Below are 26,171 nucleotides of genomic sequence, written 5' to 3'. Positions count from 1 at the left end.
AGGCATCCTAGTGCCAGTCCCAGCCCCTATGCCTTGGGGTGCCTCCTGATGCTCTTCACTGAGTATCCCGTGGTCCCGAAGCATTTCCTTTGAAAAAATGAAGTGTCCAAACTACAGGTGGTGTAGCTTGCTTAACAGCCAGGATAATCCGCTGACTAGCAGACACTGCTACTAGGCACAAAGTATTTCCTGGGCTAGATGCAGTTAAAAATTTGTAAGTAGATACTCTCGTTGGATGCTGAGAAAGCATTCCATAGAGTCTCCTGGCACGCCATATATGATTCTCTTAAAAAGCTTGGGGTAGGGGTCTAGGGGACCCTTTTATAGCCAAAATCACGGCCCTGTATCACAATACGTCACCTAGGCTGAAGATAAATGGAACTGTAGCACCGAGGGCTCGGTTGCTACAGACGTATTGCACCTCACCCAGAGGTGTGATATCTCACTCTCAGATAAGGATGGAGTGTGGATCAGGACCCGACACCTGCATGCATTACACCACATTGCCGTGGGGCAGGGCGACCAATATGCCCCTGAGATGGGCACAACAGTCCCTGTCCCTGGCTGGAGTGGGGGGAGGGAACACTGAGGAAGGGGAACCCTGCAGTGCAGGAGCAGGGAGGAAGCAGTTCCTGGGTGCATTGAGAAGGGAGTATAAAAGGTGGGCACCATCTTAGTTCAGTGCAGAGAAGTCTGAGCAGAAGTGGCAGGGAGCAGGGGCTCTGCATGAGCTCTGCTCCGGAGGCGGGCCTAGTAACAGAGGCCCAGGCCTGCAAGAGGGAGAAGGAAGGAAGAGGAGCGGAGAAGGCTCCAGGAACGAGGAATGAAGGGATCCCAGGGGTGCGGACGGGCGAGTCGCCACCGCACGCCCGAATCCACCTGCGTGGAGGGGTCAGGCCAAAGGGGGAGACCGGTCCCCGAACTAGTGGAGGCAGGAAACGACACTCAGCTAGAAACCGGAGGCTCTGACATTTTATGTGGCGCAGCCCCTTGCTCCACCCGCTAGGAAGGCACCACATAGGGTCAGGGAAACTGGTGCCAAGTTTACCAAGAGGAGGCCCGAGGCAGCCGGACAGAAGTGTTGGTAAGAAAGGCCAGACAAAGGACACACAAAGGGGGTCCTGTGAAGCGCTCCAAAGTTATCTGGGAGTTGTCTGAGCCCCTCACCTGGTGAGCACAGTACGACGTGGGCAGCCGTTACCTGCAGACGTGGTCTGGATAATAAGAACTGTGAGTAAAGGCCCTGAACTGCATCACTGACTCCGTGTCGTTACTGCTGCTGCCCTGCACCATCACCCCCATCCTCCGCATACACTGCCCTGAGGCTATACTCCTCCCGTGGGGAGTTATGCTACGCTCTGCTGCACCCACAACACCAGCCTTAGCGGTCTGCCCTGTAGCGGCGGTTCACACGGACCGCAATCCACGGGTGGCGTAGTCGGACATTTAAACATCAAAACCACATAAATAGTTCCGCCACTGGTTTGACCGCCCTGAGCCACGGAACCGGATCGCCGCCACGAAGACTACAACCACCAGCATCCACCAAAAAGGGTCCGGCTCCGGGTGTCCCAAGGCCCAGGGGGTGCGTCAGAACATTTTCATCACCTTTCACAATCACCAATGGGACAAGGCAGGGATGTCCTCTGTCCCCTCTCTTATACATCCTAGTGACGGAGCACCTGCTCTCATCAATTCGCCATAACCCCAATATTAGGTGGATTGAGGTGGGAGGCACCGAGTACAAGTGCTCTCTATTTGCTGATGATGTCCTAGTATATATCACTCAATCACATATATCCATCCCTGCTGTTATGGCTGAAATAGATCACTTTGTTACATGGTAAAATTTTAAAATCAATGCAGCGAAGTCTGAGGCCCTCGATGTCTCCCTCCCTAAATCCATATAGGATTCCATCCAGTCCAACTTTCCCTTTGCCTGGCCCTCACAGGGTATCGAATACTTAGGAATTCCTATTCATAGAGACCTCTCCCATCTATGTTATCTTAATTTTGGGCCCTTTATTGAACAATTCCATACAGACCACGGTTGGCAAGTTAGAACTGTAAGATTCACTACGTGAACCACTGGTGTTTTGTGGAAAAGCACATGTACACCGCGTTCCAAATTATTATGCAAAAAGTGTTTAGGAGTGATAAGGGAAGAATTTGTTTGTTTGTCAGTTAAACTCATTGATGGTGATGTGTGTCAGGGCTCTTTATATCACTGTAAGCAATTGCAGACACCTGTGCTAATTAGTTTGGCAGGTGTGTCCAATAAAGGCAAGACTACTTAAGAAGGCTCTCTCACATTATTAAGCAGCCTACATTTTCTGCCAAAATGGGAAAGAAAAAGGATGTGTCGGCTGCTGAGAAGCAACAAATTGTGGAGTGTTTAGGTCAAGGCATGACTACAATCAACATTGTGCGATGATCAGGATGAAGTGTCTTGGCAATCAAGAAGTATGTAGCTGATTCACAGTACACACGTGTGCGTGCTGATAAGGGCAAATTGAGGACTCTTTCCTACAGGCAATTACGTCAGGTTGAAAGAGCAGCGGCAAAAAAGCCTTGTCATAGCAGCAGACAAGTTTTTGAAGCTGCTTGTGCCTCCAACGTCCCCCGAACAACAAGATGCAGGGTCCTTCAGAGGTTTGCAGCTGTGCATACGCCATCCTGTCGACCTCCTCTATCCACTTCACACAAGCAGAAACGGCTCCAGTGGGCCAAACATTACATGAAGACTGATTTCAAAACTGTTTTGTTCACGGATGAGTGCCGTGCAGCGCTCGATGGTCCAGATGAATGGAGTGGAGGATGGCTGGTTGATGGACACCCCACGCAAACACGGCTACAGCGCCAACAAGGAGGAGGTGGAGTAATGTTTTGGGCTGGAATCATGGGGAGAGAGATTGTCGGCCCCTTTAGGATCCCTGAAGGCGCTAAAGATGAACTGCATAATGTATGTGGATTTTCTCAAACAGCACTTCCTGCCATAGTTCAAGAAGAAGAACCGTGTATTTCACAGCAAGATCATTTTTCTGCATGATAATGCACCATCTCATGCTGCACATAAAACATCTGCATCTCTGGCTGATATGGGCATAAAAGGGGACAAACTTATGGTGTGACCCCCATGCTCCCCTGACCTCTACCCCATTCAGAACCTTTGGAGCATCATTAAAAGGAGTGTCTATGATGGCGGGAGGCAGTTCACATCTAAGCAACAGCTCTGGGAGGGTATTCTGTCCTGATGCAAAACAATTGAAGCAGAAACCATCCAAAACCTGACAAATTCAATGGACGAGAGAGTTCAGAAGCTCCTTTCGAACAAGGGGTCCTATGTGAAAATGTAACATCACCTAGAATAAAGTTTTGAGTTGAAAACTGTTTGATTTCAGTTTCTAACAACCTGCTAATGCTTATAATGTCAAAAATGACCATTTTTTGGTCTTTATTAAAATGAAAAGGTTGATCGAAAAGTTTGGGGGATCTAAGAGTGTGGCAACCCAGTAGTCATGATTACTTCGAATTCTGACAATATGAGGGTCATGCTGCAGGTAGTGCAGCAAGAAGGCACTTATGTGTCTTGCGCATCTCGGAGCCCCAAAATTATTTTCCGGGCTAGATGCAGCTAAAAATTATTTTTAATTTTAAATCTGGTGAAGCTTATTATAGATGGCCTAATAGGATCAGTGCTGCACACTGCTACAAAGCCCAAATTATTTTCCAGTCAAGATACAGATAAACATGATTAGTAATTTGAAAGCTTAAAACGGTTGGTAGGGTGATTTTAACCAATCATCAAGCTTTTACTCTCCCCAGGATGACACAGGGGTAGAAAAGTCGTTTCGGATCCATGATTTGTTCATCTTTATGAACGTGAGTCTGTCTACATTATCAGTGGAGAGCCGCGTGCGCTTATCTGTCAGCACACCACCAGCAGCGCTGAACACACGTTCAGACAGAACGCTGGCTGCGGGGCATGACAAGATCTCCAAGGCGTAAGTGGCTAGCTCCGGCCATTTATCCAGATTGGAAGCCCAAAAAGAGCAAGGGTCCAGTGACACAGTCATGGCTTCAATGTTTACTTGGAGATACTCCTGTACCATCGTCTCTAGGCGTTGACTATGTGTCAGACTTCTTGTCTCCTGTGACCTTGCAAAGGATGGGCTAAAAAAGTGGTGAAATGATTCCGCAAAATTGATGTTACCAGCAGATACTGTGGTTCTGTTACGGTTTGAGTGCTGAACACTTGACGGTCCCACGGTTGGCAAGTTGGAACTGTGAGATTCACTACGTGCACCACTGGTATTTTGTGGAAAAGCACATGTAAGATTCTGCAACAGTCTCTGCTGATACTCCTGCATGCGTGCATCCCTTTCTATGGCAGGAATAATTTCTGCAAATTTACTTTTGTACCGGGGATCTAACAGTGTGGCAACCCAGTAGTCAGGATTATTTCTAATTCTCACAATTCGAGGGTCATGTTGCAGGTAGTGCAGCAAGAAGGCACTCATGTGTGTTGCGCATCCAGGAGCACCAAGTCCCTGTTGTGTTGGTGGCGAGGTAACAATCATGCTTCCTTCCTCTGTCCTCTCCCCCCAACCTCGCACAACAGAAATGTGATCAAGGTCTCCCTCATCTGATGAGTCTTCCATCAGTTCGTCCTCCACTTCTTCCTGGGCTCCTGCACCTTCCTCACTAGTTTGGCTGCTACCATGCGCCCTGGTTAAACCATCTCCCCCACCCTCACATGCCTGCCGCCTTGGTGCTGCCGACCGTCTGGACCTTGCAGATGTTAGCCCTTCCGCATACAACTCCTCCTCCTCTACTTCCTCCACCTCCTCTTGTGCCACCACCTGACTCCGAATTCTGTTTAACATGTGCTCCAGCATGTAAATCACCGGAATAGTCATGCTGATAATGGCATCGTCAGCACTAAACATCTTCGTCGCCATTTCAAAACTGTGCAGAAGGGTGCATAGGTCCCTGATCTGAGACCACTCCTCCAGCGTGATTTGCCCCACCTCTGAATCTCGTTGGCCCAGGCTATACGTCAGAACGTATTGCACCAGGGCTTGTCGGTGCTGCCACAGTCGCTGCAACATGTGCAGAGTTGAATTCCACCGGGTAGGCACATCGCATTTTAGCCGGTGAAGTGGCAGGCCCAACGACTTCTGTAGAGATGTAAGTCGCTGAGCTGCGGGATGCGAACGGCGGAAGTGAGCACACAGCGACCGTGCCCTCTGCAGAAGGCCATCTAGTCTGGGATAGTGGGCTAAAAATTGCTGGACAACCAGGTTCAACACGTGAGCCATACAAGGCACGTGTGTGACATTGCCCCGGCGAAGGGCCGCACCCAGGTTTGCAGCATTGTCGCACACGGCCTTCCCTGGTTTCAGGTCCAGTGGAGACAACCATTCATGAAATTGGTTCTCCAGAGCTGACCACAACTCCTCAGCTGTGTGACTCACATTTCCCAGACATTTCAATGTAAAAACCGCCTGATGACGTTGAGCCCTACTGCCAGCATAGTAAGGAGGTGTGCAGGATCCCTTCTGCGCAGTTAGAAAGCTTGTGGCATGACCAGACAGGCTTTGGGTGCAGGTGGAAGACCGAGAGGAGGTTGAGGAGGCAGAAGCAGTGGAGGAAAAATGACATAAAGAGGATTGACGCACAACTCGTGGGGACGGCAAGACTTGGACAGCAGCCCCTTGTCCTGCTGTCACCATAGTTACCCAGTGCCCAGTCAGCGACATGTAACGCCCCTGTCCATGCCTACTCGTCCAAGTGTCTGTGGTGAAATGCACCCTGTCACACACAGAGTTTCTCAAAGAAGCGGTGATGTTGTGTGCGACATGCTGGTGGAGCGCAGGCACACCTTTCTTTGAGAAGTAGTGCCGACTGGGCATCTGGTACTGGGGCACTGCGACGGACATAAGGTCTCGAAAATCCTCTGTGTCCACCAGGCGGAAAGGCAGCATTTCTGTAGCCAAGAGCTTGCAGATGGTGAAATTCAACCTCTTAGCTTTCTCATGGCTAGGAGGAAATGGTCTTTTACTTGTCCACATCTGAGGGACCGAGGGCTGGCTATTGTGCTTAGACGGGGTTGATAAGGGTGTCCCCGGCAAACTGCCGGTCTGTGAGGAAGATGCAGGCGGACATGTTAGGTTGCCTTGATCCAAAGGTGGTGCTATCGATGTCGGACAGCGCTCAAGACCAGCTGGTGTTACCACCTCCAAAGAAAATGATGACCTGCCAATCACGCTGGCTGTTGCGGGTAAAGAGGTGGCAGGTCTGCGCCCCAAAACAGGTGTGACTGCTGTCCCCCCAGTCACAGAGGATGAAGAGGCCGCGGATGCACAAGATATGGCAGACGGTGGTTGGCCCGGCCGGCTAGACCGCATTGTAGCACACTGAGCTTCCCACTGCAACTTATGCTTCATGTCCATGTGCCGGTTCATGCATGAAGTACTCAAACTATGTATTTTTTGGCCTCTACTTAGCTTTTGCTGACAAATGTTACAGATAACATGAGTTGGGTCATCTTTATCGATCTGAAAAAATGCCCAGGTTATGCAAGGCTTAGCACCCATGCGACCTGAAGAGCCACCACGACTTGTGGTGAGAGGCAGAGTTGTGTTTGAGGATGCAGTTGTTGACGTGCTTCCAGTACTACGTCTCTGTCCAGGAAGGCGCAACCTGACCTCGTCGTCACTAGCATCTTCCTCCACCTCCTCTGCTGACCTCATCTCTTGGCTGACTGTGGGTTGACAGTAAGTGGGATCTCCGACCTCATCATCATCACCCTGTGCGTTATCACACCCGTCGTCCTCAGAGCCAACCTGTTCCTGCCCTGACAAAAAACTAAAGTTGTCGCTCCAATCAGGTATTTGAGTCTTATCATCGTCTTCCTCAATGTCTCCACCAACAGGAGTTACAGTTTGGGAATGAGGGTCTACATTATGGTCAGAACCTTCTGCGTCTGGTCCTGGATCCGACTCATAAAGATTCTGGGCATCAGTGCAGATCATTTCCTCGTCTGGATTCACAGAAGCGCTGGAGTCGACCTCTGATTCCCAGGCTATAGTATGAGTAAACAGCTCTGCAGACTCAACCATCTGTTCTACCTCATACTCAGACGGACAGCTGGAGATTTGGGAGCTGTGAGGAAGCAAGTGCGATTTGGGTGACACCTTTGAGGACTGGAGTATTTGTGATGTTGAAGTTGATGTGGAGGAGAGCCCACTTAAAGGAGCACTTGATATCCGTTGAAGCACCTGCTGTTTTTGTGCCTCATCTGGAATTTGTAGCGATTGGCGTGGCCGTAAGAAAGGGATCTTATCACATTGTCCGCTAAAAGAAGTAGACATTTTAGTTTGGCTGGAAGATGGTCTTTCTTTTGCACCTACCCCACGGACACAACCTTTTTTCCCCTTCCCAACACGCCTATTCCCCTTTCCACCAGCAGCAGGCCTTTTTCCACTCATTTTGGTGGTTAACTAATTCACAACTCTGGAGTTGTTTGCACAAAAAAACAATGGATGGTAACCGAGCAGAGCTGAGTGGCCAAACTGTGGTATTAGGCCAAAACTATTGGCTGGGTTAGATGCAGAAAAAAATTATTTTTAATTTGCAACCTGATGGAGGTCAGTATAGATGGACTAATAGACCAAGTCCCACACACCACTAGAAGCCCAAATATTTTTTCAGAGCTAGATGCAGAAAATTTTTTTATTCAATTTGCAACCTGATGGAGGTCAGTATAGATGGACTAATAGACCAAGTCCCACACACTGCTAGAAGCCCAAATATTTTTTCAGAGCTAGATGCAGAAAAAAATTATTTTTAATTTGCAACCTGATGGAGGTCAGTATAGATGGACTAATAGACCAAGTCCCACACACTGCTAGAAGCCCAAATATTTTTTCAGAGCTAGATGCAGAAAAAAAATATTTTTAATTTGCAACCTGATGGAGGTCAGTATAGATGGACTAATAGACCAAGTCCCACACACTGCTAGAAGCCCAAATATTTTTTCAGAGCTAGATGCAGAAAAAAAATATTTTTAATTTGCAACCTGATGGAGGTCAGTATAGATGGACTAATAGACCAAGTCCCACACACTGCTAGAAGCCCAAATATTTTTTCAGAGCTAGATGCAGAAAAAAATTATTTTTAATTTGCAACCTGATGGAGGTCAGTATAGATGGACTAATAGACCAAGTCCCACACACCGCTAGAAGCCCAAATATTTTTTCAGAGCTAGATGCAGAAATTTTTTTTATTCAATTTGCAACCTGATGGAGGTCAGTATAGATGGACTAATAGACCAAGTCCCACACACTGCTAGAAGCCCAAATATTTTTTCAGAGCTAGATGCAGAAAAAAATTATTTTTAATTTGCAACCTGATGGAGGTCAGTATAGATGGACTAATAGACCAAGTCCCACACACCGCTAGAAGCCCAAATATTTTTTCAGAGCTAGATGCAGAAAAAAATTATATTCAATTTGCATCCTGCTGGACGTCAGTATAGAAGGACTAATAGAACAAGTCCCACACACTGCTAGAAGCCCAAATATTTTTTCAGAGCTAAATGAAGAAAAAAATTATTTTTAATTTGCAACCTGATGGAGGTCAGTATAGATGGACTAATAGACCAAGTCCCACACACTGCTGGAAGCCCAAATATTTTTTCAGAGCTAGATGCAGAAAAAAATTATTTTTAATTTGCAACCTGATGTAGGTCAGTATAGATGGACTAATAGACCAAGTCCCACACACCGCTAGAAGCCCAAATATTTTTTCAGAGCTAGATGCAGAAATTTTTTTTATTCAATTTGCAACCTGATGGAGGTCAGTATAGATGGACTAATAGACCAAGTCCCACACACTGCTAGAAGCCCAAATATTTTTTCAGAGCTAGATGCAGAAAAAAATTATTTTTAATTTGCAACCTGATGGAGGTCAGTATAGATGGACTAATAGACCAAGTCCCACACACTGCTAGAAGCCCAAATATTTTTTCAGAGCTAGATGCAGAAAAAAATTATTTTTAATTTGCAACCTGATGGAGGTCAGTATAGATGGACTAATAGAACAAGTCCCACATGCTGCTAGAAGCCCAAATATTTTTTCAGAGATAAATGAAGAAAAAAATTATTTTTAATTTGCAACCTGATGGAGGTCAGTATAGATGGACTAATAGACCAAGTCCCACACACTGCTAGAAGCCCAAATATTTTTTCAGAGCTAGATGCAGAAAAAAATTATTTTTAATTTGCAACCTGATGGAGGTCAGTATAGATGGACTAATAGACCAAGTCCCACACACTGCTAGAAGCCCAAATATTTTTTCAGAGCTAGATGCAGAAAAAAATTATTTTTAATTTGCAACCTGATGGAGGTCAGTATAGATGGACTAATAGAACAAGTCCCACACGCTGCTAGAAGCCCAAATATTTTTTCAGAGATAAATGAAGAAAAAAATTATTTTTAATTTGCAACCTGATGGAGGTCAGTATAGATGGACTAATAGACCATGTCCCACACACTGCTAGAAGCCCAAATATTTTTTCAGAGCTAGATGCAGAAAAAAATTATTTTTAATTTGCAACCTGATGGAGGTCAGTATAGATGGACTAATAGACCAAGTCCCACACACCGCTAGAAGCCCAAATATTTTTTCAGAGCTAGATGCAGAAAAAAATTATTTTTAATTTGCAACCTGATGGAGGTCAGTATAGATGGACTAATAGACCAAGTCCCACACACCGCTAGAAGCCCAAATATTTTTTCAGAGCTAGATGCAGAAAATTTTTTTATTCAATTTGCAACCTGATGGAGGTCAGTATAGATGGACTAATAGACCAAGTCCCACACACTGCTAGAAGCCCAAATATTTTTTCAGAGCTAGATGCAGAAAAAAATTATTTTTAATTTGCAACCTGATGGAGGTCAGTATAGATGGACTAATAGACCAAGTCCCACACACCGCTAGAAGCCCAAATATTTTTTCAGAGCTAGATGCAGAAAAAAATTATATTCAATTTGCAACCTGCTGGAGGTCAGTATAGAAGGACTAATAGAACAAGTCCCACACACTGCTAGAAGCCCAAATATTTTTTCAGAGCTAAATGAAGAAAAAAATTATTTTTAATTTGCAACCTGATGGAGGTCAGTATAGATGGACTAATAGACCAAGTCCCACACACTGCTAGAAGCCCAAATATTTTTTCAGAGCTAGATGCAGAAAAAAATTATATTCAGTTTGCAACCTGATGGAGGTCAGTATAGATGGACTAATAGAATGATGCTATGCCCAAAAGATTTTACTTCACTAGGTGCTGTAAAAAAATTGGTATTCTATACACAGGTGGTATATCTTGCAACACAGATAGGCTACTCCACTGACTAACACACTCTGCAATAGGCCAAAAAGGATTAGCTTTGCTAGATTCAGCCAAATGCTGTGAAAAAAACTTGCACAGCACTGGCACAGACCTGCCTGGCAAAAACTGATAGGAACTGATGTAACTTAGTCCTGAAAAGGACTCCAATTACAATTAGTCTTTACTCCCACAATCTATCTATTTAAGAGCACAGACCTGCCTGATAAAAGTCGTAGGAAATGCTGTAACCTAGTCCTTAAAAGGACTGCAATCACAACTATTCCCTACTCCCAAGCTATCTGTATATTTGTGCGAAAATTGGCTTGAAATTAACAAGGCATAGCGCACACAGCAACAGCGGTGCCGTCTAACACGCAGCTGCAGCAGTGAGAAAATGGTGGCGACGGGGAAAATGGCTTGGTCTTATAGGGCAAGGACATGTGACATACACTGCCAATCACACATGCCCTTGCTTGTGTGAAAAAAAGCACTTCGCTCCGTGTGTGCGCTGCTGATAGGCTGACAGATTGCACCTCCCCACTGCAAATGCGGGAAAGAGAAAAAAAAATGGAGATCTTCATTGTTCCTGCAGAGATCCATCCCCTGCCCCTCCCCCCGCCCCGCTGTACACTCAAACTGCGTATTAACATTAATTTTCATCATTACTGAGAAAAAATCCAGTTATGATTTTGGTGCACGAACAGTTATCGAACATAACCTCGAACAGCCGAATTTTTCTCAAATTGTTCGTGTTCGCCGACCGGCTCGAACACCGCCCAAAACAGCTCGAATTTGAGATTGGCGAACAGTTCGAGTAGAACAACGCTCATCTCTAGCCATATCTACTCATTGTTTCTCCTGGTTCGTATCATTTTCAGTACAGTGGCTGGGTAGTTATCTAACACTATCAACCTACATATTAATCCTATATCTGCAGGTTAAAGTGTTATACAACATGACAGGTTCCCTTTAAATGTCATCATTCTTTGCAGGAAATCATCCTGTGTAAACAGGACATGTGCTGCCACGAATAATGCTATTCTAGGCACACAGAACAATCATGTTAACAATCATTCTGTTCACATACAAATTTGTCTGCCTGTCTAAACAGGCTATTAGACAACTACCGATCTGTTTCGAAGTCAGCAATTGTTTAAAGGCTGTGGTTGTCCCGTGAAAATGCACCCTTAGATGCAGGTACCTTATAGATGATGTCTTCTCTAATTGGAGTAGGTCTCATCCTTTTCTTTATCTGGTCTTGACACCAGTGTGAATTTTTACAGCCACAGCCTCTCTCTGAACACTTCCCTCTTCTCCAGTCTTCTGCATCACACCCTGACACAATGCCATTAACAGTGTCATTATAATGCCCTCAGAAAAAAAAATACCCAACCATGCTAAATATGTTCTGCACTGTGCCCCTTAATATACAGTACAGACCAAAAGTTTGGACACACCTTCTCATTTAAAGATTTTTCTGTATTTTCATGACTATGAAAATTGTACATTCACACTGAAGGCATCAAAACTATGAATTAACACATGTGGAATTATATACTTAACAAAAAAGTGTGAAACAACTGAAAATATGTCTTATATTCTAGGTTCTTCAAAGTAGCCACCTTTTGCTTTGATGACTGCTTTGCACACTCTTGGCATTCTCTTGATGAACTTCAAGAGGTAGTCACCTGAAATGGTTTTCACTTCACAGGTGTCCCCTGTCAGGTTTAATAAGTGGGATTTCATGCCTTATAAATGGGGTTGGGACCATCAGTTGTGTTGTGCAGAAGTCAGGTGGATACACAGCTGATAGTCCTACTGAAGAGACTGTTAGAATTTGTATTATGGCAAGAAAAAAGCAGCTAAGTAAAGAAAAATGAGTGGCCATCATTACTTTAAGAAATGAAGGTCAGTCAGTCCGAAAAATTGGGCAAACTTTGAAAGTATCCCCAAGTGCAGTTGCAGAAACCAGCAAGCGTTACAAAGAAACTTGCTCACATGAGGACCGCCCCAGGAAAGGAAGACCAAGAGTCACCTCTGCTTCTGAGGATAAGTTTATCCGAGTCACCAGCCTCAGAAATCGCAGGTTAACAGCAGCTCAGATTAGAGACCAGGTCAATGCCACATAGAGTTCTAGCAGCAGACACATCTCTACAATAACTGTTAAGAGGAGACTTTGTGCAGAAGGCCTTCATGGTAAAATATCTGCTAGGAAACCACTGCTAAGGACAGGCAACAAGCAGAAGAGACTTGTTTGGGCTAAAGAACACAAGGAATGGACATTAGACCAGTGGAAATCTGTGCTTTGGTCTCATGAGTCCAAATTTGAGATTTTGGTTCCAACCACCGTGTCTTTGTGCGACGCAGAAAAGGTCAACAGATGGACTCTACATGCCTGCTTCCCACCATGAAGCATGGAGGAGGTGTGATAGTGTGGGGGTGCTTTGCTGGTGACACTGTTGGAGATTTATTCAAAATTGAAGGCATACAGAACCAGCATGGCTGCCACAGCATCTTGCAGCAGCATCCTATTCCATCCAGTTTGCGTTTAGTTGGACCATCATTTATTTTTCAACAGGACAATGACCCCAAACACACCTCCAGGCTGTGTAAGGGCTATTTGACCAAGGAGGAGAGTGATGGGGTGCTATGCCAGATGACCTGGCCTCCACAGTCACCAGACCTGAACCCAATCGAGATGGTTTGGGGTGAGCTGGGCCGCAGAGTGAAGGCAAAAGGGCCAACAAGTGCTAAGTATCTCTGGGAACTCCTTCAAGATTGTTGGAAGACCATTTCCGGTGACTACCTCTTGAAGCTCATCAACAGAATGCCAAGAGTGTGCAAAGCAGTCATCAAAGCAAAAGGTGGCTACTTTGAAGAACCTAGAATATAAGACATATTTTCAGTTGTTTCACACTTTTTTGTTAAGTATATAATTCCACATGTGTTAATTCATAGTTTTGATGCCTTCAGTGTGAATGTACAATTTTCATAGTCATGAAAATACAGAAAAATCTTTAAATGAGAAGGTGTGTCCAAACTTTTGGTCTGTACTGTATTTTCTAAGGAATGTTAGACAATCAAAGTATGTAGTTCTGTAGATCTTAAAGGGATTTTCTTATCTACCTAAAATTTTACACATCCACTAGATATGAAACCTGGAATGACCACGCTGCTGCATCACCACCACCAAAGCTGCTGCAAACCCCCCAACCTACTGTTTCCTTCCCCAACCTGTAGAATGTAAGCCTGCAAGGGCAGGGTCCTCTTCCCTCTGTACCAGTCTATCATTGTTAGTTCATTTACTGTAAGTGATATCTGTATTTTGTATGTAACCCCTTCTTATGTACAGCACCAATGGTGCTATATAAATAAATAATAATAATAATGTGAAATTGTTATATTGGTGTGAGTACCACTGCTGGGACACCTACCATTAACCCTAACTGGGGATTTGTCTCCTGTTCTCCCCTGGCAGAAAATAACTGTAGCAGAAGAATGTAGCGGATGTACATTAATGCGACTTTTAGAGCTATTCAAATGCTACTGTGCAGACAACCTAATTTCTCATCTTCCATGCCATACAAATGGAATCAAAAGGGATGATGCTTCATTCAATTCCCCCTGGTTGGTTGAAGGGGAGAATTAGGGGAAAACTGTTTTTTTTAGAAATGCCCTGTTCTGGCAACCCCCACAGTCTAAGAATTATCTCATATCCAGTTTGTAGGTGATAATTTACTTATACCAGAATACCTCTTGAAGTACTAACTTGTTTTTATATCCAAGAGATAAGCAATACTAAAGGTGTCTTACAAAAGCTTGCTTTACAATCAGAGTCACACCGAATCTTCCAAAATTCAAATTCAGTAGATTTAGCCAGGAAATTTGATTTGCATTGGATAAACTTAGTGCAAATCAATTCTCCGGGGAAGGTATTAAAAAATTCTAATACACATCTCTCCTTGGCCCTACCGTTACCTCTTCCACCAGCAACGGTCGTGTGATAGGCTCCTCGGTCTTCTCTATTCTGTCATTTTTTTTACTGTCCTCCGATGCTGCCATTCTTCACTAGGCCCCACGCTGTCACTTGGGGTGCAAGAAACGTCATTGATGTTAATGACATGTATCACTTGTGGCCAAATTCATGTATTAACATTAATGGACCTACATTGACCTACATTGTGCCCTATGTGATGATGTGGGGCATAGAAACGAAGATAGAAAATCGAAAACAGAAGATAAAAGACATAGAAGCTAATTGGAGAACTGGCAACGACAGGAAAAGTACAAAGAGGGTCGAGGAGAGGTGATTATTAGACTTTTATCCCATACCCAATGCTCAGAATCAAGCAAAATGGAGCTTATATGACCAACGGCCAATCATAAAAAGTATTGATGGGGGGTGTGGCCTGCAAGACAAGGTGGCAGCAACTTAACTGCATAGCTCCAGCCAGCCAGGATTAAAACCAGCAAAAAGCAGCACACAGCATTGTCCTACAGCCTATTACCTAATACCCAGTGGCGGCAGAACACCCAGGGCCCATGATGACCAGGGGAAGGTCTCAAAAAAGAGGATCCCCGGTGAGATTGGAGGCTTTCTTCCAAAGGGGACAAACAACAAGAACAGTGAGTAAGATGGCACCTGCCTCCCCTGCAACTTCTTCACACTCCTCAGGGGGAGGGGAAGCAGAGAATGTGAAACACAGCAGCAGGGATAATGAGCCCACAGCACCAATGACAAGGGCAGATATGCAAGAATTTCTGGCTGCAATTTGCTCCTCCATGAGGGAAGATATGCAGGCAATGTTACAGGAGATGAAAGGGAAGATTACTTCCATTGGGGATCGTACTTCCCACATTGAAAACAAGATGGAAGAATATGCCAGAACGATCAATGCCTTGGTAAATGAAAATGAGGCACTCAGGGAAGAGATGTCTCGAGTCACTGATAAAGTTTATGACTTAGAAGATAGATCCAGACATAACAATGTGAGGCTTAGGGGAATCCCTGAAGAAGTGCCAGATAAGGATCTCTCTGAGTTCATGCGACCCTTCCTGGTGGCTGTATTACCTGAGGTTGCCCCTAATGATTTAATGGTGGACAGGATTCACAGAACACCGAAGCCCAGACATGTAGATCCTACCCTGCCTAGAGATACCTTGGCATGCATTCATTTCTTCACTACAAAGGACATGTTCCTATACCAACTAAGGAAAACCCCCAGGCTGCCTGAGGAATTTCAAAATCTGCAGGTCTTTCCAGACCTTTCTGCGGCTACCCTGGCAAAGAGAAGAGAATTTGCCCATGTGTGCAGGGCATTGAGAGAGTCCGGCATACGGTATAGATGGGGATTCAACCCAGTAAAACTACTAATACTCCGTGACAGTGGCGTGGTAGCGTGTTTTACCCCTAAACAAGCGGAAGAGAAATTGGCTTCCTGGAAGATTGCCTATGCTCCTAGACAACCTGCTAAAGGAAAGAAAATTGCGCAGGAATGGGTATCGACCTGAAAGAGAGGCAAGGACGCTATCCTGGCTGAGATGGAGCTGTTAGAGGACTGCTGACCTTTTTTTTTTTCCCTTTGTTCTTGTTGTTCGGCGGAAGCCGTCTGGTTGGTGATCCTCTGGACTGTGAGAAATCTTGCTGAGTGACAGCGAGATTTGAAAATCTCACGGGACCCCGTGGTCAGATTTATGTGTGAAGAATTTACTTTTTTGACTGAAGTTTTCTCTATGGTTTTTTCTGCTGACTTTTTTCCGCTGCGTTTTTTCCTTCTTTTTACTGTTTTTTATTTGTTTGTTTTTTTCCAATTTAACTTGAGGTATATTTCCCCTATTGACGTAACTGCTGATCGTTCTAATGCCATATGTGCTTTTTTCAGTGAATGGCTCATGAGGGGTGGTGTGGGGGGGTTGGGGTGGGGGGAGGGGGGAGAGAAAAGTTGGATTTTTGTATGCGGCTCATAACAATTTCCTCCTTTATGTGTAATTATGAGTATACAATTTCTCTCGTTGAATGTGAAAGGGTTAAATTCACCTGCCAAACGCTCTATGTTGTGGAGGGAGGTGAGGAAATCGAAGGCAGACATTGTGTGTTATTGGCAGCTGATAATCATAGATTGCATCAGGCACAATTCCCCCATATATTTTTTGCAAATGCCCAGACTAAGACAGCAGGAATCTGTATTATGATAAAAAATTCGGTGGCTTTCCAGAACATTCAGATGTGTGCAGACCCCATGGGTAGATACTTGGTGTTGGTGTGTACATTGAATGGGACCCCTCATTCGATTTCAGCACTATACGCCCCAAATTGTGCCCATCTCCCATTTGTGCGAAAAGTCCTCTCTACCATTTCAACACTTAAACAAGGGGAGGTTATTGTATGTGGGGATTTTAACATGCCAATGGATGGTACTTTAGACTGCTCATCTAGATCAGGTCGCCCTCGGAGAGAATTGAGCAAGTTGGTCCATGAATTTGGTCTGCACGATTTTTGGAGATACTCTCATGCCAGTGAAAGGGACTATACTTTTCATTCTCTCTGACATGGGTCATATAGTAGGATTGACTTATTCCTAGTAGACAATAGAGCTCTCAATAGATGTATATCTGCGGAGGTTGGAACGATTACGTGGTCTGACCACGCACCGATCTACCTACGTGTACATCTTGCGCACCAATTCAACCCAACACCACACTGGCGACTAAACACGTCTCTATTATTGAATGACTCTATAATGACAAAAGCAACAGCAGAATTGACATCTTATTTTGAATTAAATGACAATGGCACAGTTTCCGACGAGACTTTATGGACAGCGCACAAAGCGGTGATACGGGGAGTCTTCTTACAATAAGCGTCACAATTGAAAAGAAAGAGGGAGCAACACAGGAATGACCTCCTGAGTTGAAAAAGCTAGAAATATTAAATAAAACCTCCCCCTCCCCGGCTACCACTGAGGCCATATATCAGTGTAATAGTGGGGAAGGGCGTAGCCTTCCCTTGGCACTGAGATAGTTAAAGGAAGTGTTCCTGAAGTCAGACCTCTCTGAACTGTTGGTAGACCAAGCTAAGGGGTTAGCTTTAGTGGTCCAGTCAGTAGAATAGAGGGGGAACTTAGTGCCCTGATCAAGCCTTGAGTGATATAGAGCTTGTTCCTGGCATAATTCCTTGTGGGCTGCAGTACCTATAAACAGCCACAAGATGCCACTGTCCTGGGTGCAGATGTCAGGTTGAGCCTGCTAGCAGTGTTACAGACAGTGATGAGTTAATGCTGTGTGATGACAGCTCACTGAGGGTGGGCACATTAGGAAAATCTCTGTTTAGTTTCCAGAATCAGGAAGTGATTCTTCAGTAAGAGATAGGACAGAGAACCATACAAGCAGCCTGAATATATATTGGCTAGTAGGGTAGACGGGAGCTCCATACCCTCAGACAGTGGAATCACCAGTGTGAAAGTCTCCCTACGCAAGAGCAAGAGTCCTATTAGCCGGCCGGAGAAACTCATCAAAGGTAGTGAGGACCCGGGGCACTTCTAGTCTGCAGGAAGCAGAGGAAGATAAATAGGACTCCAGGCTAAGATGTGGGGGAGAGATATCGGATCCAGATCACTGTTGGTATTGCAGAAGAGTCTCTTTGGCCAGAGATTAGAGTCACAGAGATGCTTCACTTAAAGAGGGAACCAGGGCTGAAGGAGTTGCCAGCGCCTGTGAGAGAGATAATAACCTGTCGGGCCTTATCCATTATATCTGCCTGTAAATATTGTACATATTCCTCTTCCCCAAGTAAAGTTCAAGTTCTGGTTAAGAACCTCGTGTCCTCTGAATTAATTGCTGCCCTGGTCCCAGAAGAGAAATGCCTGGAGACAGCCGCGATCGGATGGTTTGAAGTAAGTGGAGAGCCCCACATACACAGCCACATTTCAGAGGGAGGACACGTATTGTCTGTAGGGTGCCAGAGTGAGAGGGGGCTACAGCTCGCCCACGACTACCTCGCTGGGGCACCTTACATCAGCTCAGATTTAAACTGCACTCTGATCTGCTGGCAGTATATGAATATGACCTCCGCAAGTTCCAACTTAGTCACTATCCCATGGGAGATATGTCGGGAGCCATTTTGGCCGGGCGGGTCAAGAAAAGGGCTGCAAAATCCAGAATAGATCATCTATGGGACTCGAAAGGGTTTATAGCCACAAGTCCGAAGGACATAGCTGCAGTCTTTGCTGCATACTATAAATCTTTATATAACCTATAAGATGATGTTGATACCCCACAGCCACAACAGTCAGATATTGATCAATATTTGAGTGATTTGAAGCTCCCGAAGGTTTCCCGGGAACAGTTACAAATATTGAATGCCCCCTTCACAGAAGTAGAACTGAAAGATGTTATTAATTCATCCAAATGTCACAAGACCCCTGGCCCAGACGGCATGGCTAATGAGTACTATCGTGGTTTCCAAAAAGTTCTTACCCCATACCTTATCAGGTTATATAATACCTGGAGAGACTCGGGAAAGGTAGCAGTACCTAATTTGGAGGCTACGATCGTCACATTGCCTAAGCCTGGAAAGACCCCTGATTCTCCAGGTAATTTTAGACCAATAGCACTTTTGAATAGTGATGTAAAGATCTTTACCAAGCTCTTGGCTGTTAGAATAAATCGTGTCGTTCCTTCCCTGATATCCTCAGATCAAGTTGGTTTTGTAGCTGGTAGGGAAGCTAAAGATGGTACGAGGAGGATGTTGGATCTGATCAAAGTGGCAGAGTTGAGCAGCCTCCCCAGTGCACTCCTGTTGCTAGAAGCTGAGAAAGCGTTTGATAGGGTGCACTGGGGATACCTTAAAAGTGTTTTGCTTAAATTTGGACTAAAAGGACCTATTCTGTCTGCGATTAACGCATTCTACTCAACACCTTCCGCTAAGGTTTTGACGTCTGGTTTCCTCTCTGAATCCTTCCCCATAACAAATAGACACGGCAGGGCTGCCCCTTATCTCCAGTCATATTTGCTTTATGTATGGAGCCCTTGACTGAAAAGATTTGAAATAACTCAGAGATTTCGGTCATCTCGGTGGGGGGTCCTCCCACAAAATCGGTCTATATGTAGACGATGTGGTTATCTCGTGCACTGATCTGGACAGGTCCTTCTCTGCCATTATGTCCGATCTCAAAACGTTTACAAACATCTCGTATTATAAACTGAATGCAGCTAAGACGGTTGTCCTGCCGATTCTTGTTCCATTGTCACTTAGGCAAAGACTGGAAGGGGCATACCCTTTTCTGTGGGCGCAGGAAGGAATGACGTATTTGGGTATCACCTTAACCCTTTCAAAACAATTGGTGGAAGTAAATTTTACTAGACTGATAAATACGGTGCGGGAGGAGCTGGCGGTATTACAAAACGTTGTTGCATCATGGATAGCCAGGATAAATATTTTTAAAATGATGGTCCTTCCAAAAATGTTATACTATTTTAGGTGTATCCCAATTAAAATCCCTTCTAAAATCATAAATACCCTTCAAAGACTGGCTAATAATTACGTTTGGGACAATAGGAGATCGAGGGTGTCTGGTAGACTTCTGTATTATCCATATGACATGGGAGGGATGGGCATGCCCAATCTCATAGCCTACTATAGAGCGGCGGTCTTGACGGGAATCAGGGACTGGTGGAACATGGACAGCGGCCACAAATGGTTGCAAATATAGTCCTTACTTGCCCGAAACCATTCTACCAGATTGATATTGGAGACAGAAGTAGTGAAGCGAAGCACTATGGTTGCCATGTTACCAACATCGGAGGCTACTATGCATTGTTGGATGAATTTGTCATCCAAACTGCTGTTACTCCCCAGGACTGAGATCTCTTTGCGAGCTCTAGAATATCATATTCCATATATTAACCTTCAACGTTGGGTATCAGCTGGAGTTCAATCGCTAGCAGACCTGTTGGAGGACAATGTAATAATTCCTTTTGATAAACTAGTTATGAGATTCCCGGACCTACGGCCCTTGTTTTACCAGTATTTGCAAATAAGGCATTTACTTCACTCTACACAGACATCCCCCTTTTTTATTCTACCTAAGGATAAAAGAGCTATGGGTTATTTTATCCACTCTAAGACCGGTTCTAAGGGGGTTTCTATACTCTATAGGGCTCTAAACGACCCAGATCTGGACGATAAATTGACGTATATGACTCGTTGGGAACGGGATCTAAGAGTTTCAACGGACCCTCAGGACTGGTGGGATAGTTTGGATGAGGTCCAGCGAGTTTTATCATGTTTAAACCACCTAGAGCAGCTTAAAAAGACGCACATGAGATGGTACTACTACCCGGCACAGATGGTACACTTCGGGTCTGAATCATCATTTTTATGTTGGAGAGGATGCAATGGGGAAGGCTCGTTGGGCCACATGTGGTGGTTTTGTCCAAAACTTCAACCACTATGGGGGGCTTTGGATAGTTTGATATGGGATGTACTGGGGACTCACCTGGAGATAACACCTAGTATGGGAATACTTCATATAGGATTAATGGATGTCCCCTGGGAAATTAGAGGAATTTTGTCACATATTCTGATCGCAGTTAGATCAGCTATCGCGGCTAAATGGAAAGGAGTGGGCATCCCTACGGTGGGGGAGATAGTGACCAGACTAAACACGAACTGTCAATATGAAAGGGCTCTGGCGCACACACTCAAGGCAAAGAAGAAAACTGATAAAATATGGAAACCTTGGTTAAACAGCCCATTGTCTATACATGGGGAACGTTGAGGAAGCGGGATATTTTGTGCGCCGTTCTGAGTTTGGGTGACGCGCGGGATGATTCTGGGCCCCTCTCCCTACCTTGCACCTCCGATCTTGCAATAGAGCAAAATATGAGCCATGCGACATTCACAGCACTTACGAATATAAATTATTTCTCACAACCATCTAATATATGGGGAATTTAATGTAATTAATCCATTCTTTTTTCTTTTGTTTTCTTTTATGTATATGTATTTTCCTTTTATTTTATTTTTATACTGTTCATTTTGTACATTTTGTAAGCCCAGAGGTTGGGGCACAGTTTTGGGCATCTGTTGGCCCTATAGATTGTATGTTCTGATTTTTGTGCAAAATTCAATAAACACATTGTTTAAAAAAAAAATAAAAAGTATTGATATGGATTTTTGTAGTTTATTCACATAGGTAATATGAAAATGGGAAACTTTTTCTTTATAAATGTGTGAATCATCTCAGTGTTGTACTAAAGCCTACATTTTCTTCACTGTGGGACAATTTCTAATCATGATTTGTAAAATCTTCTCTTTTACAGGTGTTTTTCAGGGGAATCACAGTAAACGCCATACGTGGTTTTCCAATGAGCGCTGCAATGTTTTTGACCTATGAACTTTCATTACAAGCGCTGAAGACAAGCAAGGAATCAAATTAATTCACATCCAATGATGCACTTTTTTCATTCTGAATATACAGTATTTATATTTTTACAAGACATGCCATGAATGATTAATCAATGCCAAAAAAAGCAGTAATTTAAATTAGAATGACTAATGACTATTTAATTTAATAATAGCAGCTTGAAAATCTTTAGCATGTCACTACTTACCACAAAGATACAAAGATAGTGAATAGGAAAAGAAGTCTTTGAGCTGCTGCGTCACAAAAATGAGGTCAAGATTCTAATCGTTCTCCTACTATTGATGCCATCAGATACCAGTAGCATGCTATTGTTCCACTTCATTGTACACTACCAAAACGACATAAACATTTGTGAATTGAGTGGGATGATTATTGTAAGTTGTTTGTGCACCTTGTTTCATGGTTGGAAGAGGATGCTCGCAATGGTTTTATAAATGTTAGATCCTCCGCTGCTAACGCCAGAAGTGTTTTGTTACTGAGCTGTTTTATCGAATTCTGTCATAAGTGTGCCTATCAGATATGGCTTCATTCCAATAAACTGATACCTAATTTTTTAACAAAAGGTTATAGCAGTAAACATGGATATGGGTTATGTAGAAGGGAGGAAGTATTAGGATTCACGATCTTGAATTCACAATTTTTATTACCACTATTAAATAACTTCTAGTGCAGGAGCGGATACAGAGAGAAAAGGGCCCCTGGGAAGAAACAGCATATGGGCCCTTTGCAGTCCAATAGTTCTGCTATGACAGAAGCCCCTTACTGTTTTGGAGTAGAGCTATGTACAGACCACTTAGGGTACCCCCTGTCACACAATTTAAAGCACATGTTTTTGATTCTGTGTGTGATATCTTTTGTTTGAACAGTTACTTTTTGTCCTAATTAGTTCGCATTTTGGTATATGTTTTTTTTTAAATGTGGAGGGTGACAAGATTAAGCTTTTACTATAGAGTGGCTAGATGTAGAATTTTTGTAAGGAATAACTTGTACTGAGTCATGCAGGGATGAACTGGGACTAAAATTCATCAGCCCTGGGGCTTGAAAGCACACAGGCCCATGCCAGCTGCGTCCCCTTCCCCAGATTAGGGTCTCTTTTACTTATATTACCCTGCCTGCAAGAAATCAGGATTTACTACAAGACCTACAGTGGTGGCCAAAAGTATTGGCACCCCTGCAATTCTGTCAGATAATACTCAGTTTCTTCCTAAAAATGATTGCAATCACAAATTCTTTGGTATTATTATCTTCATTTAATTTGTCTTCAATGAAAAAACACAAAAAGAATTGTCCTAAAGCCAAATTGGATATAATTCCACACCAAACCTAAAAAAGGGGGTGGACAAAAGTATTGGCACTCTTTGAAAAATCAAGTGATGCTTCTCTAATTCGTGTAATTAACAGCACCTGTAACTTACCTGTGGCACCTATCAGGTGTTGGCAATAACTAAATCACACTTACAGCCAGTTAACATGGATTAAAGTTGACTCAACATCTGTCCTGTGCCCTTGTGTGTACCACATTGAGCATGGAGAAAAGAAAGAAGACCAAAGAACTGTCTGAGGACTTGAGAAACCAAATTGTGAGGAAGCATGAGCAATCTCAAGGCTACAAGTCCATCTCCAAAGACCTGAATGTTCCTGTGTCTTCCGTGCGCAGTGTGATCAAGAAGTTTAAAGCCCATGGCACTGTGGCTAACCTCCCTAGATGTGGACGGAAAAGAAAAATTGACGAGAGATTTCAACGCAAGATTGTGCGGATGGTGGATAAAGAACCTCGACTAACATCCAAACAAGTTCAAGCTGCCCTGCAGTCCGAGGGTACAACAGTGTCAACCCGTACTATCCGTCGGCGTCTGAATGAAAAGGGACTGTATGGTAGGATACCCTGGAAGACCCCACTTCTTACCCCGAGACATAAAAAAGCCAGGCTGGAGTTTGCCAAAACTTACCTGAGAAAGCCTAAAACATTTTGGAAGAATGTTCTCTGGTCAGATGAGAAAAAAGTAGAGCTTTTTGGCAAAAAACTTTCAACATAGAGTGTACAGGAAAAAAAAAGAGGCATTCAAAGAAAAGAACACGGTCCCTACAGTCAAACATGGTGGAGGTTCCCTGATGTTTTGGGGTTGCTTTGCTGCCTCTGGCACTCGACCGCTTGACCGTGTGCATGGCATTATGAAGTCTGAAGACTACCAACAAATTTTGCAGCATAATGTAGGGCCCAGTGTGAGAAAGCAGGGTCTCCCTCAGAGGTCATGGGTCTTCCAGCAGGATAATGACCCAAAACACACTTCCAAAAGCATTATAAAATGGTTTGAGAGAAAGCACTGGAGACTTCTAAGGTGGCCAGCAATGAGTCCAGACCTGAATCGCATAGAACACCTGTGGAGAGATCTCAAAATGGCAGTTTAGAGAAGGCACCCTTCAAATATCAGGGACCTGGAGCAGTTTGCCAAAGAAGAATGGTCTACAATTCCAGCAGAGCATTTTAAGAAACTCATTGATGGTTACCGGAAGCGGTTGTTCGCAGTTATTTTGGCTAAAGGTTGTGCAACCAAGTATTAGGCTGAGGGTGCCAATACTTTTGTCTGGCCCATTTTTGGAGTTTTGTATGAAATGATCAATGATTTGATTTTTGCTTCATTCTCTTTTGTGTTTTTTCCTTGCAAGCAAATTAAATGAAGATAATAATACCAAAGAATTTGTGATTGCAATCATATTCAGGAAGAAACTGAGTATTATCTGACAGAATTGCAGGGGTGCCAATACTTTTGGCCACCACTGTATATTTCCAATAATACTATTATATAAGACTTAATACTATTACTACTGCAATAATAATATTGCAATATAAAAATACTACCAGACCATAACCATATATTACCAACAAATACAGTAGTGATAATATTGTCATACTGATCATTAACCAAAACTACTGTACTAGGATTGATATTACCACCATACAGTGACCATATAATGGTAATATCAGTTTTACATTTACACCAGTGCTCTGCAGATCTTATATGTGTATACTGTACAGGTTCTCACCAGTGATGTTTTTCATGAGCGTAAATTTTCACTTTTTCTTTTTCATTCAGCCCTGACCATCTTGACTACTTCTTCCATCCATAACTCGTCCCTGCAAAATGTAAAACAGAGACCACTTTGGCTTACTGATTTTCCAGCAGCCTCCTCACATTCCCCTGCCTTTACACAAACTATATACCCCTTCTGTGCTCTATATAGTAGTGGTACCATGCTATTGCGTCCCACACAATGACAAGTCTCTCTTCATTTCCTCCTAGTAATAATGGTCCCCTGCGCCTCTTACAGTTATACAACACGTTATATAAATAGTGGCCACCGGAGCCTTTATAATAATAACCACCCCAAACCTCGTTATAGTCACCTCTGAGCTTTCTTGTAATAATAATGCCTCCTGTGCTTACCCTTTATTGATAATGATTCCCTATTGTGCCTCCTTATAAAATGTCCCTCAGTGCTTCTTTACTGTAATAATGCAGGGTCATACATAGAAAACACGGGGTCTCATGGGAAAAGTCCTATCATGGCACATAAGTGCAGGACATACCTCACAACTTTTTAAGACCCGAGAAGGATATGTATTGCTGGACTTACAGTTATTTTGTGACTACTAAAGCCCCTTATTGTTCTCATCCACTATGATATGCCTTCCATGGCCCTGATAGAGCATGATACCCCAAAAATGCCCCCATACATAAAGATGCTCCCACATTCCACCAGCTCCACTTGATGGTTACCCCAGGCCCACTCAAATAGTATGATGGTCATGACAGTCCCCCACACAGTATGATGTCCTCCCACAGCCCCCACACAGTATGATGTCCTCCCACAGCACCCACACAGTATGATGGTTACCACAGCCCCCCTCACAGTGTGATGATCTCCACAATCTCCCAGACAATATGATGGTTCCATCATAGTCCCCCACACAGTATGATGGTCCCCCCCACACATTACAATGATCCACCATAGCCCAGATACAGTATGCTGGTCCCCCACAAACTGCCATATAGTATGATGTTCCTCCCACACAATATGATGGTCCCACATAGACCCAATACAGTATGATGGTCCCCCACAGCCCTCCATATAGTATGATGTATCACACACATTATGATTGTCCCTCATCGCCCCAAATACAGTATGATGATCACACACAGCCTCAAAATCAGCATGATTGTGCCACCACATGCCTCCATATAGTATGGTGGTCCCCCCACACAGTATGATGGTCCACCACAGCCCCAATACAGTATAATGTTTCCTCAAAGCCCCCAATAAAGTATGATGGTTCCTCTGCACAGTA

The 26,171-nt window shown here is 43.9% G+C and overlaps 1 protein-coding gene across 2 annotated transcripts in view; it reads left to right on the top strand.

Annotated features, from left to right (window-relative positions):
* The window catches only part of SLC25A48 (solute carrier family 25 member 48), a 455,831-nt gene extending 433,446 nt beyond the window's left edge, over nucleotides 1-22,385 (top strand). Inside the window, exon 7 of one of the 2 annotated variants that reach the window (XM_073649535.1) lies at nucleotides 21,720-22,385. In XM_073649535.1, the coding sequence (XP_073505636.1) occupies nucleotides 21,720-21,836 (117 nt within the window). In that variant the 3' untranslated portion in view covers nucleotides 21,837-22,385. Of the gene's footprint in view, nucleotides 1-13,546; nucleotides 16,257-21,719 lie in introns of those variants that run through there. The other variant, XM_073649536.1, reaches the window with a different exon arrangement.
* The last annotated feature ends 3,786 nt before the right edge of the window (nucleotides 22,386-26,171 follow it).

This window comes from Phyllobates terribilis, unplaced genomic scaffold, assembly GCF_046119375.1.
Source record: "Phyllobates terribilis strain yellow unplaced genomic scaffold, ASM4611937v1 Scaffold_10__3_contigs__length_209671492, whole genome shotgun sequence".
NCBI classification, from domain to species: domain Eukaryota; kingdom Metazoa; phylum Chordata; class Amphibia; order Anura; family Dendrobatidae; genus Phyllobates; species Phyllobates terribilis.
The sequence above is the reverse complement of the archived record's forward strand: the minus strand, read 5'-3'. Positions and strand labels throughout refer to the sequence as shown.